Below are 17,023 nucleotides of genomic sequence, written 5' to 3'. Positions count from 1 at the left end.
TTGACTCCGCTAGAGACATTTACAAAGAATATATGTAACTTACAAGGCCCTTGGGGGGAAAATACAGGTAGTCCTCGACTTACAAAAGTGCAAAGTTACAACGGCATTGGGACCGTTTTTCACATTGACAACCATTGCAGCATCGCCAATGGCATGTGATCAAAATCCAGACGCTTGGCAACTGACTCGTATTTATGACGGTTGCAGTGTCACTTGCCACTTTCTGACAAGCAAAGTCAATGGGGAAGCCAGATTCACTTAACAGCCGGGTTTAATAACTTCACAACTGCAGTGATTCACTTAACAACTGTGGCAAGAAAGGCGGTGAAATGGGGCAAAGCTAACTGAAGGAATGTTTCACTTAGCAAACAGAAATTTGGGTCTCACTTGTGGTCGTACGTTGAGGATTACCTGTAATTTAAAATATAGGGAAACGAGGGAAAAAAGCAGCAAAGTGAGGGACATGTTGGTGTCCAATCGCATTTGCACTCAACAGAGCAGTGCTGTATTTTTTTTTCCCCGGTACTGTAAGCCAGGACTCTCCACTTTTCTCCTCCCTGTAGTGATGAGCTCTGGGCATCCAACTCTTCTTGTAAATTTTTACAACAACTTACCAGATAAAGAAGCAGCACAAGTGCCTCCGTTCTGGCAATAGCTGGAGCACTGGTCATTCTGGCACTTGTCCCCGATGTAACGTGGCTGGCAACGGCACTTGGGCTGCTTGCGTGCATTGAGGAAACAGCTGCCACCATTGAGGCAAACGAGATCGCAAGTGTCAGTGGCTGGAACTGAAGAACAAAGCATGCAAAGACATGAAAAAGCAGGTCCTCCTTACTTTTTATTATTAATATTTTATTTTATTATGAAGACCAGCTGGCCGGTGCTCCAGAACCTGGAAGAGCAACGGGCGATGGCTCGCATGCCCAAAGACGCGGAGAGGGGATCCCGGCAGTTACTTCCTAGGGGAGCAGAGCTGTCAGCCAGGGCAGGCTAGGGCTTCCCTCCCTTCCTGCCCAAGTGGGCTTCTTGAGTTGCCACGGCCCTCCGGCCTGTGGCACCGGGTTCTGAGAAGCAAGATCTGAAGAACTTTATCCTCATGCATATTAAAGAAAGCCCAAAATTTGGGTAGACATTACAGTGCCAGTAGCTTCGCTAAAGGGCAAAAAGTTCAAGCCTAAAGGACCCACAGTTACAGAGAGCTTGGAGCGCAGAAGGGAAGATGGACCTACCAACAGGTGAGACACTAGGTGAAGGAACAAGCACGCATATGCCATTGTCCAACCTTCTGCCATTGGGGCAGGTACACACGGGACCGCTTGGGCTTAGGAGGCAGAGCCATTCACACTTCTTCCTGTCACAAGGGTTGGTCACTGGAGAGAAAAGACAGCAAATATAAGAGTTCAGCAGAGGTCTCAGGTAAAACATTTTCTGTCACTGCATGGCAGATCCTTTGGCATCCAAAGAGGGTTGGGAAAAGAACTTCAGGAAATAAGACTTGATTTTCAAACTTCTGGATTGCCTTCTTTTCATTCGGTTTCGGAAGAGTCTTTTTACAATCCAGCTTGTTTTTTGCTGGCTCAGAGTCCATACTAATCAATTCCCACCCACCCGCCCGCCTATTTCTTGATGATCCATCAGACTAGGGGTGTCAAACTCAATTTCATTAAGGGCTGCATCGGAAGGGGGTACATGCCCAGGGTGTGTGTGTGCTTGGCCAGCTCAACATCACTCATCTCGGTGGCGCCTGTGGTGGCCCAAGTTCTCTGCCAGCGAAAACAGGCTCCCGAGCTCTGTTTTAGTCTCTGACGGCCTCCTGCAATCATTGGCCAGTGAAAACCAAGCTCTGTTTTCACTGGCAGAGGCACCACGGGCCAGTCCTTCACTATTCCCAGGATGGGCCTGTGGGCCAGATCTAAGCACCCTATGGGCCGGATCCGAGCCTTGAGTTTGACACCCCTCCATTAAGACTATCATATCTGCTTCTTATCACCCTGAAAATGCACATTCTCTCCAGTTTAGCCAATAATGTGCCTGAATTAATGCAAAAATTTATAGCAAGCAAATTCCACCCAGATGAAATCATCCGAGTGGAAAATGTAAATAGAAATGGATGTGCATAACCAAAATCAACGGGTCATCTAGCCAACATCTCTGAAGTTTCAGTGATTCTATGGAACCTTTCCCATTCCAGCTAATGTACTTCCAGAATTTTATGAACAATTCCAGAATGCACGAATGTCTGCATTCCAAGAGACCGATAGATATCTTGGATAGACGGAAAACTGAATGTTCCCTTGTCCCATTTTGCACAACTTTTTTTTTACTCTTATAAATCTCTTCCAAAGAAACAGGAAAGTAGTGCATCTAACTCCCTGGGGGCTTCCTTAAGTTATCTGTGGTAAACCTAAATGCCGAAAGCATTTTAAATATCTGAAAAAGTTCAGTAGCTCCACTGTTTAACAAACCAAAACCTAATGATGGACAGGCTGTAATTTAGCATCCAAACTATAGTTTGAGCCTCCAATATACAGGCAAAAATCTCCATGTTTTGCTACAGTTTCTTGCCTCTCGTCGCCTTTTTTTCTATGCTGCAGGGACCTCTAGAGGTAAATCTATGACGGTAATCAGCTCATCCATACATCTGCCGAATCCAAGCTTAGTTATCATGGCCTTGTCATCTACTTTGCAGATGGTCAAATTATGAAATCATGGCAATTCCCCCCCCCCCCGAACATATAGCCTTACACATATTTTCTTTTTTCTTTTTCCCTAGCCATTCTTGATGAAATATCTTGTTTTGTTTGTTTTGTTTTTATTGGATTTATATGCCGCCCTTCTCCCAAAGGACTCAGGGCGGCATACAACATTAAAAAACAATACATCCCAAAAGTTTAAAAAAAACTTAAATTCCTCACTGGGTTTTTTAATGCCTTTCTCAAAACTAGACTTAACCCGTATGTGTTCTGACTGAGGCTTCCAAAGAGCATGAAACTCCTTGTCCCAACAAAAAAATCCTTCATTAATTTACTGTGAATTCTGCTCATTCACATCCAGCAAAGTCTTTCAACAGAGGATTTACAGTCACAGACCTTATCTGGCTTGGAGAGCTGCCAGGCCGATATCTTCAGAACTTGGCAAGGAGTCTGAGAGAGACACGAACCAATTAAGTGAACTAATTGTCTCCTGCAAACTCCCCTCCCCTTTCACTCCTCTTTTATTTCCTCTGGGAGGGGCCATTCATCGTCCACCTCTGGCCTTACTCACAAGTCGACCCCTGTCCTTTAGCTGTTCCCTTCGTCTGGCAACTCTGTGCATGCGCATACTGGGAACAGGCTCCAGCTGTTCATCTGCCTCACTGATGTCTAACTGAAGGCAGCTGATAATTGGCATACGGCTCTGGCCCCCTCTCTGCCTCTGACACAGAGCCTCATCAGAGCCTTCCCGACTCCAGGACTGGCCCAGGTTCCTCCCCAACTTCCTCAATGTCTGACTCTGCTGCCATCTCTGCTGGCCGCTGGCAGGCCACAACATTATGTCAGTTTTGTTCTTAAAAACAAACCTAGTTCTAACTAACCTACTCTAACGTTCCAGTTTTCCCTAATCTGTCACCTTCCCTATGTAGCACATTAAAACTGAGAAAGTCAGAATAGGGTTTTTGTTTTGGTCACAGGTCCTGCGCTTGGTTCCCCATGATATAATACCAAAAGCCAGGCGTGGTGCTCCATAAAGTGAAACTGACCATCTGGCTGTTTATACTGGTGGTAGAGTACCACATCGGTGGCATGATTTAGTCCAGCAGTAAGATTGGTGACAGTGCCGTGGCCAAACTTGTGGATCTTGAAGATGCGATTGTTGATGTAAGTGACACCGTAAATGTAGTCTTCAAAAATGTCAATGCTGAAGGGATGGCTGAGTCCTAGAGGAAAAAAAGGCATGAAAAAAAAGAGTAAGAGATTGTTTGGGCAATTCTATATGTTGTAGTATTGGGGAGACAATATTTGAATTTGGCCAGATGAGCTAAATATCTGTCCCTAAAACAAAGACAGGGGAAGAATGACAATCTATTGATTGCCACCACGAAGAGGAAAAGAAATGGCCTATCCTTTTATTAATTGCAGTGAAAAATACTCTTAGATTCTCTAAAAGAACACATTCAACTGATGACAACTTCTAAGACTGCAAGCAGGAGGCAATGTTCTATAATTCCAATTGTATTTCTGGAACAAAAATACTTCTCTAACAAAAAGTGAGCGGGATATAGCATTGCTGGTTTGGATTGCTTTCATTGCTTTATCTTGCCCATTTGATTTAAAAACAATAGCTGCATTATCATTGTTAACTTAAAAAGAGATAATCGATACATTGATTTAAAAACAATGATTGCATTATCATTGTTTTAAAAAAAAGAGATAATAGATACATTGCTTAGGAGAGAAAAGAAAGTCTTATGGTGGCAGTAGAAATATATCTTCTCCTCTGTTTCACCTATACGCACACAGGTAGGCATAGATATTCAAACAAAAGCACAGACATGCAATGATTCGATTTTTTTTCTTTTACCTTTCTTGCTGTCGATGGCAACCACTGGGTCAGTGCCATTGAGCCTGATGCTGCCAATGACTGACAGCTTGGCGTCTGCCCAGTACAGACGCTCATTGTGATAATCAACAGCCAGACCTGCAAGTAAACCACACATGTCGATTACAATACTTAAAACTTTTCAAAAGTCCTGAAAGCCAAGCATACGTTCCCGCCATCCCCAGCTTTGATTAGAAAACTGGGTTCCTAAAGAACATATTATTCGCTTAACTCACCAGTAGGCCACTGGATATTGTCCTGGACAAGCGTCTCTCTTAAGGTCCCATCCATGGCAGCGGTTTCAATTTTAGGGTGGTTCCCCCAGTCTGACCAGTACATGACGCTATAAAGAGAAAGGCCTTCTGTGAGGTCATTCTACAGGGACAGGGCAAGTTGGAAGGAGTACTGGGGGCCTCTCTTACCCTCGAAGCGGGTCCACGACGATTGCATGTGGCTCGTCAATCATGCCCGATATCAGTGTCTTGCGATTCTCCCCCTTCATCTGTGCTACTTCAATGACGTCACGCCCTGAGTCCGTCCAATAAATGTTCCCGGCCACCCAATCCACGGCAATGCCCCGTGGCATCTTCAACCCTGAGATCTGAAAGAGAAAGCAGGAAGCAAAATGAACTTCGAGGCCTTTTCGAAATACCAGCTCTGGCAACTCCATCCAGTCATTGGATTTCTGCCACTTACATTTAGATGGGTGACCCCGCCATCAATCTGCCGCCGGTTACGATTGGAGGCACTAGAACCGGCTGAGGAGGGGAGATCCCGGCAGGATATGCGCCCCGTGTGCCAGTTAGTCCAGTATATCTTGTTACCCTTCACATACACATCCATGGCGGCAATACGGACATTCTCATCGCCTTGGAAGGCGGGTTCATAGGCCGAGTTCGGGTTGAAGGGATACATGCTGCGGATCTTGTTGTCATCAGCAATGTAAAGTATCTGATACTCAGAGCCTGAAAAAAAAAGGAATAGAACAGTTACACTGATTGCTATGAACCCAATATGAAAATGAGTGAATCTTCCCCCAGAGAGATGAACAAGACTGAAGAGGAGAAGGCGCCGTTTTCAGGAAAAAGAGAACAAACATGACTGCTCCTCCTTCCCAGGATGAACTTTCACCTGAGGCATGATTATATATGTTTGTACACCTCAGGGAAACATTTTAAATGCTCGCAGGCATGTAGTTCTCCTTGCCATCTAAGAAATATATATTTATAGCCTTTCCATAAATATTTGCTCATGTGTATCTCTTCCATTCTGATCTACAGCAAAAGTGTGAAAATACATATGTGCCTTATAATGCATCCGATATGAAAAAGGAGATGAAATTCCTTGGCAATTCTAGGCCCCCAAAGCACAGCAGGGAGTTACATAGGCTCTTTGTTCCCTCACAGAGAGCAAATGTACACACTTTCTTCAGGACTGCCAAGGGGCTGATAGAAAATCTGACTCACTAGGCCCCATAATGAGAAAATGGAGTTCGGTAATCAGCCAAGTGTTTTCATGTCATAGTCACCTCACTTTAGTTTCATCCTCAGCTCTTCCTTCAGCTTTATCTCTCATTTTGCTCTGATCAGGTATCAGGCAGACTGTAATTTGTTTTGTTTTTTTCTCCCTTAGAAGCAGCTAAAGAGAATTTGGCTGCAAAGGCCAGAATTCTCTGCTCTTGAATGGTAATGCTCCAAAGTATGTGTCATGGCACTCCATGCCAATTGAAAATGGGGATTAAATAGTATTCTGCCATTGATCCTGCAAGAAGCAAATCTGTCTGTTTTGTTCCCCATAGGACAAACATTAATGGAAACCAAGTCCAGCTAGCTTATGTTCTTCCAGAAAGAAATTCAGGGAAGCAACTTCTAGAATACAACGACCAACATACCTCAGAGGGAAGAGTATCAAGCTGAGAAGAAAGGTTTTGAAATGTTCTGGCCAAGGATTTTCTCTTTGATCCTCCTTTAATTTTTACAAGAGCTACAGTGATTACAGCAGCACCATGCTCTTTCCACACAAAAGGCTTCTACCTAGGGTGTTTTCTACTGCACAACACAACTGAGTTTTGCAGTGATTCCAGGAACCACTAGAAAATGGCAGACGCCTCTGTGAAAAGAATCTTGCACTGCTCTAAGGATGCTGGCTTTTAAAAGGTTACATTAAACTGGAAAAGGTCCTTTGACGTCTTCCTTTTTAAAAAGCACAACCAGTTTCACTATGTCAGGCCTGACAAATATTTCTGGGTTGTTTTTTTAGCGTTTAGAAAAACATGCAGAAATGGATAGATCAATGAAGTAATCCTATACCGATCTGTTCAAATCTCATTAAGCCCCACCATCAGCTGATCTCCCTGATACACCCAGGGACGCTGCACTGCCTATGAAATAAAGCTCCCAGCCTAACGCTGTTTCCGGTACCTTCAGCCTTGCACATATGATGGGTCTTCTGGAAATTCTTGGCACAAGTGCACATATAGGAGCCCTTGGTGTTGTTGCAGAGATGACTGCAAACCCTGAAGTTCAGGCATTCATTGATGTCTGCGTAGAACAAGGAAGATGTGAAAACAAAATCAACGGACGCAAATGACTGAGGGGTTGAGTAAGCCACAACTTTTTTTTTTCTGCCTTAAGACTCAGGAGTAACAAAACAATAAGTAGAAGACACCCCTCCCCTCCAATGTCCCTTCCAGCCCTGTTATTCCATATTCTAAAAGTGGGAACCTCTGCAGGGTACATTAGGACTTGGTTCTATCAAAATTATTTATAGCTCATACAGACCAATGAACAGAGAGTTCATGGGTAGAAAGTAATAATTCCTTCGGGGTTCCCCTTGCTACTTTTTAAATTTTTATTATTTTAACAGTAATGGATGATGTGAATCTAATGCCATCATATAACTTATTAGACTGGAGGGATGTTCCTATGAATAATGCTGCTTATTCCAAATGGGAATGTGATGGCTACCTACTGTATGTGTGTGTATAAAAATGAAAGGGCAGAAACGTGGGCTTTGTGTGTACAATGAAAACTTGGGAAGATGAGTGTAAAATACTCATGAAAAAGATTTGGGGATCTGGGTACAAAGCTCACTGAAATCATGAAGTCAAGAGCCATTCTGGCATATTTTCTGCCAAAACCTAGTAAAATCCCTCTCCCGAAATATACATTCATGCACGCATAATATAAATGTACATTCATGCACGCGTAAGATAAAAGTCCATTCATGCATGCTAAATGTACATTCATGCATGCATAATATTCATAATGTCAGAATGAAAATCTCACTTTAAGAATGGCTAGGAATGTATAGCTGCTTCTAGCCTTGGATTGTTCCTAGAAAAATACTCTTTCCTCCTTATGTCTTCTTTCTCTCTCCTTAGCTATAGATGGATTATGTGCTTGCAAACAAGATGCAAGCATCCAATACCATTCTGTACAAGCACCACCAAACAAAAAAGAAAGTGTGCCAGTTAAAAAGACAAGTCTTTCTATATTTACCTTGTTTTGACTTATCACCCATTATTGCTAAAAAAAGCAGAAGCTGGGGAAGTTTAGAATCCCCAAATGTCTTTGTTCCTCCCCTGTGCTCCATCTCACTGCCAATCAGGTGTTAATTTAGCTCTAAGGAGTAGATTGCAAAAAATTGATTTCCCTGCAGTTCCTGTCATTAGTCAGGAAGGGGAGGGGGGGATGAATAATGTAGTTTTAGAGCAAAGCTCAAATTAAAGTTGCAGCACATCTGGTAAGCACTGAGTACCATCAGCTTGGCTGATGAGGATGCTTATCAGTCTAGTGCACAGGGGTCAAACTCAGGGTATCACGTTGCCATCACGTGACATTTCACAACGTTTTCCCCCTTCGTGGAGATGGGGTGGGTGTAGCCTGGGCATGATGCATCCGGCCCTTGGGCCACCAGTTTGACACCCCAGATCCAGTGTTGGGATCCTACCGGTTTAACAACCGATTTGGCGATCACGCACTTCACACACGCATGCTCTCTTCGCTGACCAATGAACTCAGCTGTGTGTGCGTGCACAGTTTTGAGACAAAGTACCTTCCGGACTACTGTTGGGGAGGAAAACAGCTGAGGCGCTCTGCCACGTGACTCAGCTGAGAAGATAAATGTGAGTAAAGTGCAGTGACCCACTTCATTGTCATAAAGTTCGCTCCCAGCTGATGGCCAGAGCTACTGGTTTGCCCAAACCGGTCTGAACCGGTAGAATCCCACCCCTGCCCTGGTCTAGTGTTATTGGTAGACTTTCCCATGCCTTGCATCAGCCACACACACAGGTCTCTCTCGCTCTCCAATCAGGGACTCCTAAATCTTGCCGCAGTTGCTTCCCTTATTTTGCTTCCTTAATTCAAACCTTCAGACAATGAAGGCTTCCAGAGCTGGAGACAATTTTAAAAATCAATAATGCAATGCAACGCACACACACACACACACACAGCATGGACAAACAAGCAACCTGAAATCAGAATTAACAGCACAAAAGGACCACCAGCACCAGTTTGAAGAATTTGAGAAGGTGTTTCTCCTTCCTAAGTGACTTCAAATCCTCTTCTACTTCATCCTTGAAATGAAGACCGTTCTTCATTGATTCCAACCTTGATTGATTCCAAAAACTCAGAACAGGTAGCACTCAAGTGCTTCCTTTCCCTCATGGATTACAAAAGGTCTCCTTTCGTGTTGACAGAGGGTGACATAGATTTATCGAAAGCATTGAGGTTGTTTCAGCTGGACAACCAAAACATTTTAGATTTTCTTTTTAACAAGTGACTATAACCCAAGGCTGGCTTCCTATATTTTTGTTTGAAATGGACCAAGCTTTGTTGGAGACTTAAAAAAAGAGGAGAAGGGAGATTTGTAAAAATACCTTTTTAAAAATAACTATATTTACAGCATCCAATGGACACAATTGGCCTCCTACCTTGGCAGAAATTCTTGCCTGGCACTTTCTGAAAGCCACTGCGGCAGGTGCAGTAAACAGATGAGGGGCTCTGGATACATTTGGCTTCGTCGCCACACATGGTTACATTGGTGTGACAGCCATACGTCTTGGGATCTGCAAGCACAAAATGGGAATAAACCAATTTTACACCAAGCAGCACCAACGAGAGAGATAGCACAACAGCTGAGGGTGCGAGCATGTGAGTGGTCAAACCATTTGGAGTTTCATCATACCATACTGACAATTCTCCTTCTGTGACCCAAGCTACCCCTCCCTCCCCCACACCCGAAGCAAAAAAAAAAAAAAGTAACATCTCCTCTGCTATCCAAGATTATCCACATTCGGTGGTCTGTCCCCTCACCCTGCAAGCAATTGTCTTCATCAGACCCATCTCCACAGTCATCAAAAAAGTTGCAGCGATGCTCAGCACTGATACATTTCCCATTGGTGCACAGGAACTCATTCTTCTCATGGCTGCAGCTCCTAGGTCTGGTGGTTGGTGAATCTGTGGAGTTAAAACGGCAGTGAGAAGCCAAAGGAATGCCTCACGAGGCCCCAATTTGAACTCTTTCACTCTCTTGTGTTCCTTTCCGAAGAATCATAGATCTAAGTCTGCGTCTCCACAGAGGTGACTGGATTTTTCTATCACCTTGGGTGGCAAGGCAAGTAAATTCATCCACCGTGAATACTGTCTGTTATATCTCCACACAAATCAATGTTCCAATCTTGTCTCTTTTTTTCCCCTCAGGAAGCTTCGGGCTTGTGCAGAAACACAGGGGGAATTCTTTAAAACGAAGACCATTCTAGAGGAACCTACCCAAATTTGATTGATTGCAAAAAAGCTAAGCAGATCAGCCTTGGATCACGGACCATCTTTGAAGGACTCGGGCTATAGCTGGTAATATCTCAGTATGAGGTAATGGCAAACCATTGCCATTGCCGGGGCTACAGCTGGTAATATTCCAGAATGAGATCAAGGCAAACCACATGTAGACTTTTGACTATAATGGGACCTACTCATTAGGGTTGTAAGTTGTGGTGGTTTTAAAATGGGCAAGCCATGTCCCTGACTTGATTTTACTATCACTTTTTTTGTGTGGTGGCCATTAACTTTAGGGTTATTGGCTTCTGCCTGTCAGTTACACAAACCAGTTTCTGCAAATCTTAGGAGATAGCAGAAACCACTCACCACAGAACTGCTCATCAGTGCCATCACCACAGTTGTCAATCCCATCACACTGGCGGCCAATCCACAGACACACACGATCATTCTTGCAACGGAAGGGTCTGTTGGGAGGACACTGGAATTTCACTGCGGCAGAAAACAGAAGCAAAGAGAAAGAGTGAAAAAGGTGAACTGGAATGATTTGGTCACAGTATTTTCGGGAGTCATAAAATATAGGTGGTTGGTTGTCCCGCTACCACTTCCCACTCCTCCATTCCACTGTGGAAATACAAATTGGCAGTTCTCTGCAGGATTCTAGACTGCGTCTACTCCCCCCCTCGCCTGGTCCCTCACCCTCAGGTTGAGAGAATCAGGGGGATCTGTATAGCAGTGGTTTCTGGATGTGCCAGAAACCCACTGTTTACACCTGTGACTTCTGGAAGGCTATGGTCACCCTCTCAGCTCAGCTGCCTTACCTGAATGGTAAACTGTGCAAGATATGATACTGTTTCACCTGACAACTAAAAAGGTATCTGCCTTCCTTTATGGATCTACCCAGCTCTTACTTGAATATGCTGCAATCAGCAGCTTTCCCAAGTCTCCCCGGAGGCCATTTCTAACTCTGGAATTCAAGATGGTTTATAAAATTCTCTCTTCTCTCTCCCCTCTCAGCCCCTCCTTCCAATAACACATGTCCCCCAAAGAATAGTTTAAGAGCAGGTAACTTCGGATCAACCTGTGACTTTTGTGAATAATTGGGGATGTGAACATAAAGGGTGTAAAAAATTGCCACCAGAAATTAATTGGACTTTGTACCCTGGGAGACTTGAGCATTGGTAGAACCGATGTTTAAAATAAATAAGAGTTAGGGCAATTTACATTTTTGTTTCGAAAAATCATTGGGCCATTTTTATTGGAAACAAATTACAAGAAATATATCCTTGTATATTTTGACACTTGTAAATATAAACTTTTATGAAACATTCTTCATTTTTATAATCTGTAGGAAAAAATGGTAATCAGAAATCTGACCTAATAATGTAGGCAGTTTAGCCAAGGGTTTTTAAAGATTTGAATATCCATAGAGAACAAACAACTCATAAGCGTAACTTCTAACGACGGCAACATTTTGTATTGTTTTGCTTCTTAGTGTACCAACAACTTTTCAGATTCTGCATCTTAAAACTCTTTCAGGGGGCCTTAGTGAAATTCCACCAATTTCATCCTGTGTGAATCTAGCCAATTCCTCAGAACTGGTTCCTTTTCAGAGTGACAATCCTGTAAGCATTCCTTATACCGGATACAGTGTAGAGTCAGCTGTCAGATTCCTCCCAGAATGCAGCACAAAATAAGTTGCTTCTTTTAAGTGACTCTGGAATTCCTGGGAACCTCAACTCCCGAGAGTAGGATGTTCCCAATTGGAAATGTGGTGAGAATCTGAGAGAAAGGAGGCATTGATTTTGGCTTGAATAATTGTCAAAGCCTAGGTTCTGGGTGTCCCTAGTTCCCTGTGAACTCCTAGCCAATCAGCTGAAAAGAGGAAATGATGAACAAGAGAAGCAGGGGTTGATCACAGGAGCGAGGATACTCACAGCATTCTTCGGGATTTTCATCAGAATTGTCACCACAGTCATCCTCACCATCACATTTCCAGGCCAGTGGCTTGCACAGAGTGTTGTTACACTGAAACTCATCAAGAGGGCAAGTCCGTACTACAAAGAAGCCACAAAAGCATGTAAGTCGCAACCTCATTCCTGAGACATTGCTATCCCAACCTAAGTTGTGAGTAGTATCAAAGTATATAAAAAAGCAATGATAAGTTCCACAACCAGGAATCCACACATACCACCAGATCCAGGATAATATTATGTATGGCATCCTTGCATGGCTGCATAGGCCTCTGTATCCTAACAGGGATCGTTGTAGGTACATGACCTGCTCTTCACTTAAAGCAGTGTTTCTCAATCTCAGTATGTTCAAGATGTATGAACTTCAACTCCCAGAATTCCCTAATCATCATCTTTTGGTCAAGAGCTGTTTAGAGACTTCCCCACCTGCTCCCGTCCCCATAGAGATAAAACCGAGATCTGGGTATTGGGATTTGACACCTAGTTTTGGAGTCCCCTCTTCCAAGGAAGGAAATTATGGTTTGCCATTACCTCTTGTGCCACAGTCTTCCTCATCACTGCCATCCATGCAATCGGCATCGGCATCACAACGCCATCGCAGTGGGATGCAGTGGCCACTCTTGCAGTGGAACTGGTCTTGTTCGCAGCGTGGCTTGCATTCTTTCTGTGGGGGAACAAGGTTTGGAGGCATTTCAAGTCAGAGAGCAGAGATCTTTTATTTATTTTTATTTATTATTCGTATTTATAGACCGCCCCCTCTCCCGAAAGGGACTCGGGGCGGTGTACAGTCACTAAAATGTGTTATAAAATACATACATAAAACAGTTAAATAATTAAATACGTAGGTGGAGGAGGTTACAAGACTGTATATAGAATAATAAATATAGTACATTAAAAACTCTAATAACCCAAGAGTTAAAATATTACCCAAAATTACCCATTAAAATATATCCATCGGGAGGTAAAAACTAAGAATGTGCCAGGCCAGCTAATCGAAACAGGTGAATCTTTAATTTTTGACGGAAGGAACGGAAGTCAGTGGTAGTTCTAATGTCGGGGGGGAGGTCATTCCAGAGGGTTGGGCCCATCACAGAGAAGGTCCTACCCCTAGGCGTCGCCCGCTGGCACTGCCTAGTGGACGGCACCAGTAGTAGTCCCTCCCTGTGAGAGCGGATTGGTCGTAGGGATGTGTGCGGGAGGATACGATCCCGCAGGTAACTGGGTCCTGTGCCATGGAGCGCTTTAAAGATGGTAATCAATACCTTGAAACGCACCCGAAAAACCACAGGTAGCCAGTGCAGCTCGCGCAGGAGAGGTGTCACATGGGAGTATCTTGAGCTCCCCATAATCACCCGCGCGGCTGCGTTCTGAACTAGCTGTAGTCTTCGGATGCGTCCCAAGGGAAGCCCCATGTAGAGGGCATTGCAGTAGTCCAGGCAAGACGTCACCAGCGCATGAGTGACCGTGCGTAGGGCATCCCGGTCCAGTAGGGGGCGCAATTGGCGCACCAGGCGAACCTGGTGGAACGCCCCCCTTGCCACGGCTGCCACATGGTCATCCATAGACAGCCGGGCATCTAGGAGGACGCCCAAATTGCGCGCCCGCTCCACAGGGGGGAGTTGTTCACCCCCTATGGCCAGCGATGGAATTAGCTGGCTGAACCGGGGTGCTGGTAGCCACAGCCACTCAGTCTTGGAGGGGTTGAGTTTGAGTCTGTTGTCCCCCATCCAGACCCCGACGGCTTCCAAACACCGGGACATCACTTCGACAGCCTCGTTGGGGTGGTTTGGGGTTGAGATGTACAGCTGCGTATCATCAGCGTACAGATGGTATTCAACCCCCAAACCACGGATGATCTCCCCCAGCGGCTTCACATATGCGTTGAACAGGAGGGGCGAGAGGACCGACCCCTGCGGCACCCCACAAGAGAGTGGCCTCAGGGTCGACCTCTGCCCCCCTGTCAACACACATTGCGTCCTGTCAGAGAGGTAGGAGCCGAACCACCGTAGAACGGTGCCTCCGACTCCCATCCCCCCCAGCCGGCGCAATAGGATACCATGGTCGATGGTATCAAAAGCCGCTGAGAGGTCTAATAGGACCAGGATAGAGGAACAACCTCTATCTCTGGCCCTCCAGAGATCATCAACCAACGCGACCAAGGCTGTCTCCGTGCTGTGCCCGGGTCGGAAACTGGACTGGCGTGAGTCTAGATATTCGGATTCGTCGAGGTGTCGCGGAAATTGCTGCGCCACCACATTCTCAACAACCTTCGCCAAAAAGGGAAGGTTGGAGACTGGACGGTAATTAGCTAGTTCCATTGGGTCCAGTGAAGGCTTCTTGAGCAGGGGCCTCACCACCGCCTCTTTCAAGGCGGTTGGCAAGGATCCCTCACCCAACGAAGCGTTCACCAGGCCCAGAAGCCAGCCTCGTGTCGTCTCCCAGGATGCCAGTACCAGCCAGGAGGGACACGGGTCCATTGAACATGTGGTGGGTCGCAGCCGTCCACGTAACCTGTCGAAATCCTCGGGGGCAACAGAGTCAAACTCCTCCCAGAGTGGCCTCGCTGTTGACGGCTCGTCTGGTCCACTGAAGGGGGCCCATCCGCTCCGGATCTGAGCGACTTTGTCCTGCAGATATTCCCCAAACTCCTCTGCTCTTCCCTGCAGGGGTGCCCCCCGCGTCCTCTGTGATAGGAGGGAGCGGGTCACCCAAAACAGGGCAGCAGGGCGGTTATCGGCGGACGCAATAAGGGCGGCACAATGTCTACGTTTGGCCGTCCTAGCATCTAGCATTGAGTAAGTTATTGCTCTGTCTGAATCAATAATGCTGTGCTAAACAGCTAAGGTTGTTGAGTCTTAATATCATAATAATTGCAATAGGATTTTCAGAATATAACATTACTACCCTGTTTCCCCGAAAATAAGACCTCCCCAGAGAATAAGCACAATCGGGCTTTTGAGTGCATGCGCTAAAATAAGCCTTCCCCCCAAAATAAGCCCTCCCTAAAAATATTGCAAAACAGCAACAGCAGTGACCATGCTTGCCGCCTCCTGCACCTCAAAAATAATAAGACCTCCCCGAAAATAAGGCCACGTGCTTATTTCAGGGGTGAAAAGAAAATAAGACCCTGTCTTATTTTCGGGGAAACACGGTATACGAAATTACACAGGAAGGGAACAAAGAATGCAAAAGGATGTCATATAAAATCAAAATATGATTTTTTCCCTTCTTAGAAAAAATGATTTATCTAATTTCTAAAGACGTTACTTCCATCAAAGCTTCCTTATTGGTCTTTTCCAACAGTTACGTATACTGTTATTCAGTAACTCATGTTTACACTTCCAGTTGTTTTTCCTAATATGCACACCAAACTGACCCATGTTTTTTCATCTGCAAAAAATCTTTTAAACTCAGGCTATGCTGATCCCAGCACTCAAGTAAAATCCTGTTTACTTCTAACAAGACCATTTCCCCCCCCCCCCGCTCCATTACATGTTAATCATATATGAAAGCTAGGATTTTCCTAAACATTTGATCCATCTCTACAAAGACTATGGAACACGGGTGTCAAACTCGCTGTGTCACGTTGCCGTCACGTGGTGCTTCGTGACGTTTTTCCCATTTGTGGAGCTGGGGTGGGTGTGGCCTGAGCGTGACGCATCCGGCCTTCATGCCACCAGTTTGACACCCCTGCTATAGAAGTTATACTCAAAACACTTTTGGATAGTTTAAAGGTGATGAGGGCTTCTGTACGAATTAAAGCCAAAGACCAGGAGCTGGATGTGAAAGCTGCTGCATTTTAATCATAGCTTCTTTCTGTCCACTCTCCACCCTCGGGCCTTACCTCATCAGAGCCATCGGCACAGTCATGGTCCCCATCACACTTCCACCGACCTGCGATGCAACGGCCATTGGCACAAGAGAACTCACTTTCGGAGCAAGGCCTGGGCTCTGTAAGCAGAGAAAGCAGAGAGGGACATGAGCTGGAAAGCTTTGACACACCTGCACAGAGTTGTGGCTACTCTACAATTCACACACATCAATATCATTGCTTATGGTATTGATAGGCATCAGTAGCCTAATTATTGTAAGACAGAACCTTCTTAGTTTCAGTTTGACTAGAAACAGAAGAGGAGAAGCCAAAGGAAAAGTTGGGGTGGGAGTAAAGAGGTAGCAAGACAATGATTTCTGAGTTTATCAACCACATTATCCACAATAGTCGTTTTGCGGCGAGATGGGCAATAAACAAATTTAATAAAGTACAGAAAACAGGAACAGCTTCAGGTTTCTTAGTCTCTGCTCCTGGTAACAATTAGGAGAGTAAACTTCAGGACTGGGGAATATCCTTTGTTTTTAAATAGAGATCCATAAAAGAGAACCTTATGGAGGATAGGGAATGCACTTAAAATTCAAGGAAAAGCATGGACGTACTCAGTTTAAGAGCTAGTTTCAATACGACTGAAGTCACACCCTTTCGCATAATATCCACATCTGCCTTTATCCTGCTTTTGTTTTAAATGCATGTGAGAAAGTGAGATTGTTCTGCTGTTTGTTATACAAACGAGAGCAAGAGACACTTATGAAATTACTGCAAATCAACCAGAGTTCTAGCAGAAGATTGCAATCCACCTTCTGTCCGCTCCTAATTTAGAGATTGGGGTATTTTGTTGTTTTCACCGCCATTGCTACAATTGCTTG

General features: G+C 44.8%; 1 protein-coding gene across 3 annotated transcripts in view; it reads right to left on the bottom strand.

Moving 5' to 3' along the window:
• LRP1 (LDL receptor related protein 1) overlaps window positions 1-17,023 on the bottom strand; it is a 382,005-nt gene that overhangs the window by 11,225 nt on the left and 353,757 nt on the right. For all 3 annotated transcript variants that reach the window (XM_081934411.1, XM_081934412.1, XM_081934413.1), the window contains 14 exons: window positions 16,170-16,276; window positions 12,857-12,989; window positions 12,290-12,409; window positions 10,722-10,844; window positions 9,894-10,037; window positions 9,512-9,646; window positions 6,999-7,118; window positions 5,275-5,543; window positions 5,001-5,179; window positions 4,815-4,921; window positions 4,561-4,677; window positions 3,740-3,916; window positions 1,230-1,370; window positions 615-788 (listed from right to left, as the gene is read on the bottom strand). In XM_081934411.1, coding sequence (XP_081790537.1) covers window positions 615-788; window positions 1,230-1,370; window positions 3,740-3,916; window positions 4,561-4,677; window positions 4,815-4,921; window positions 5,001-5,179; window positions 5,275-5,543; window positions 6,999-7,118; window positions 9,512-9,646; window positions 9,894-10,037; window positions 10,722-10,844; window positions 12,290-12,409; window positions 12,857-12,989; window positions 16,170-16,276 — 2,046 coding nt within the window. The remainder of the gene's footprint in view (window positions 1-614; window positions 789-1,229; window positions 1,371-3,739; window positions 3,917-4,560; window positions 4,678-4,814; window positions 4,922-5,000; window positions 5,180-5,274; window positions 5,544-6,998; window positions 7,119-9,511; window positions 9,647-9,893; window positions 10,038-10,721; window positions 10,845-12,289; window positions 12,410-12,856; window positions 12,990-16,169; window positions 16,277-17,023) is intronic.

Source organism: Natrix helvetica (genome assembly GCF_964273705.1).
Source record: "Natrix helvetica genome assembly, chromosome: 1".
Lineage (NCBI taxonomy): Eukaryota > Metazoa > Chordata > Lepidosauria > Squamata > Natricidae > Natrix > Natrix helvetica.
This window is presented reverse-complemented; position numbering and strand designations above follow the sequence as displayed.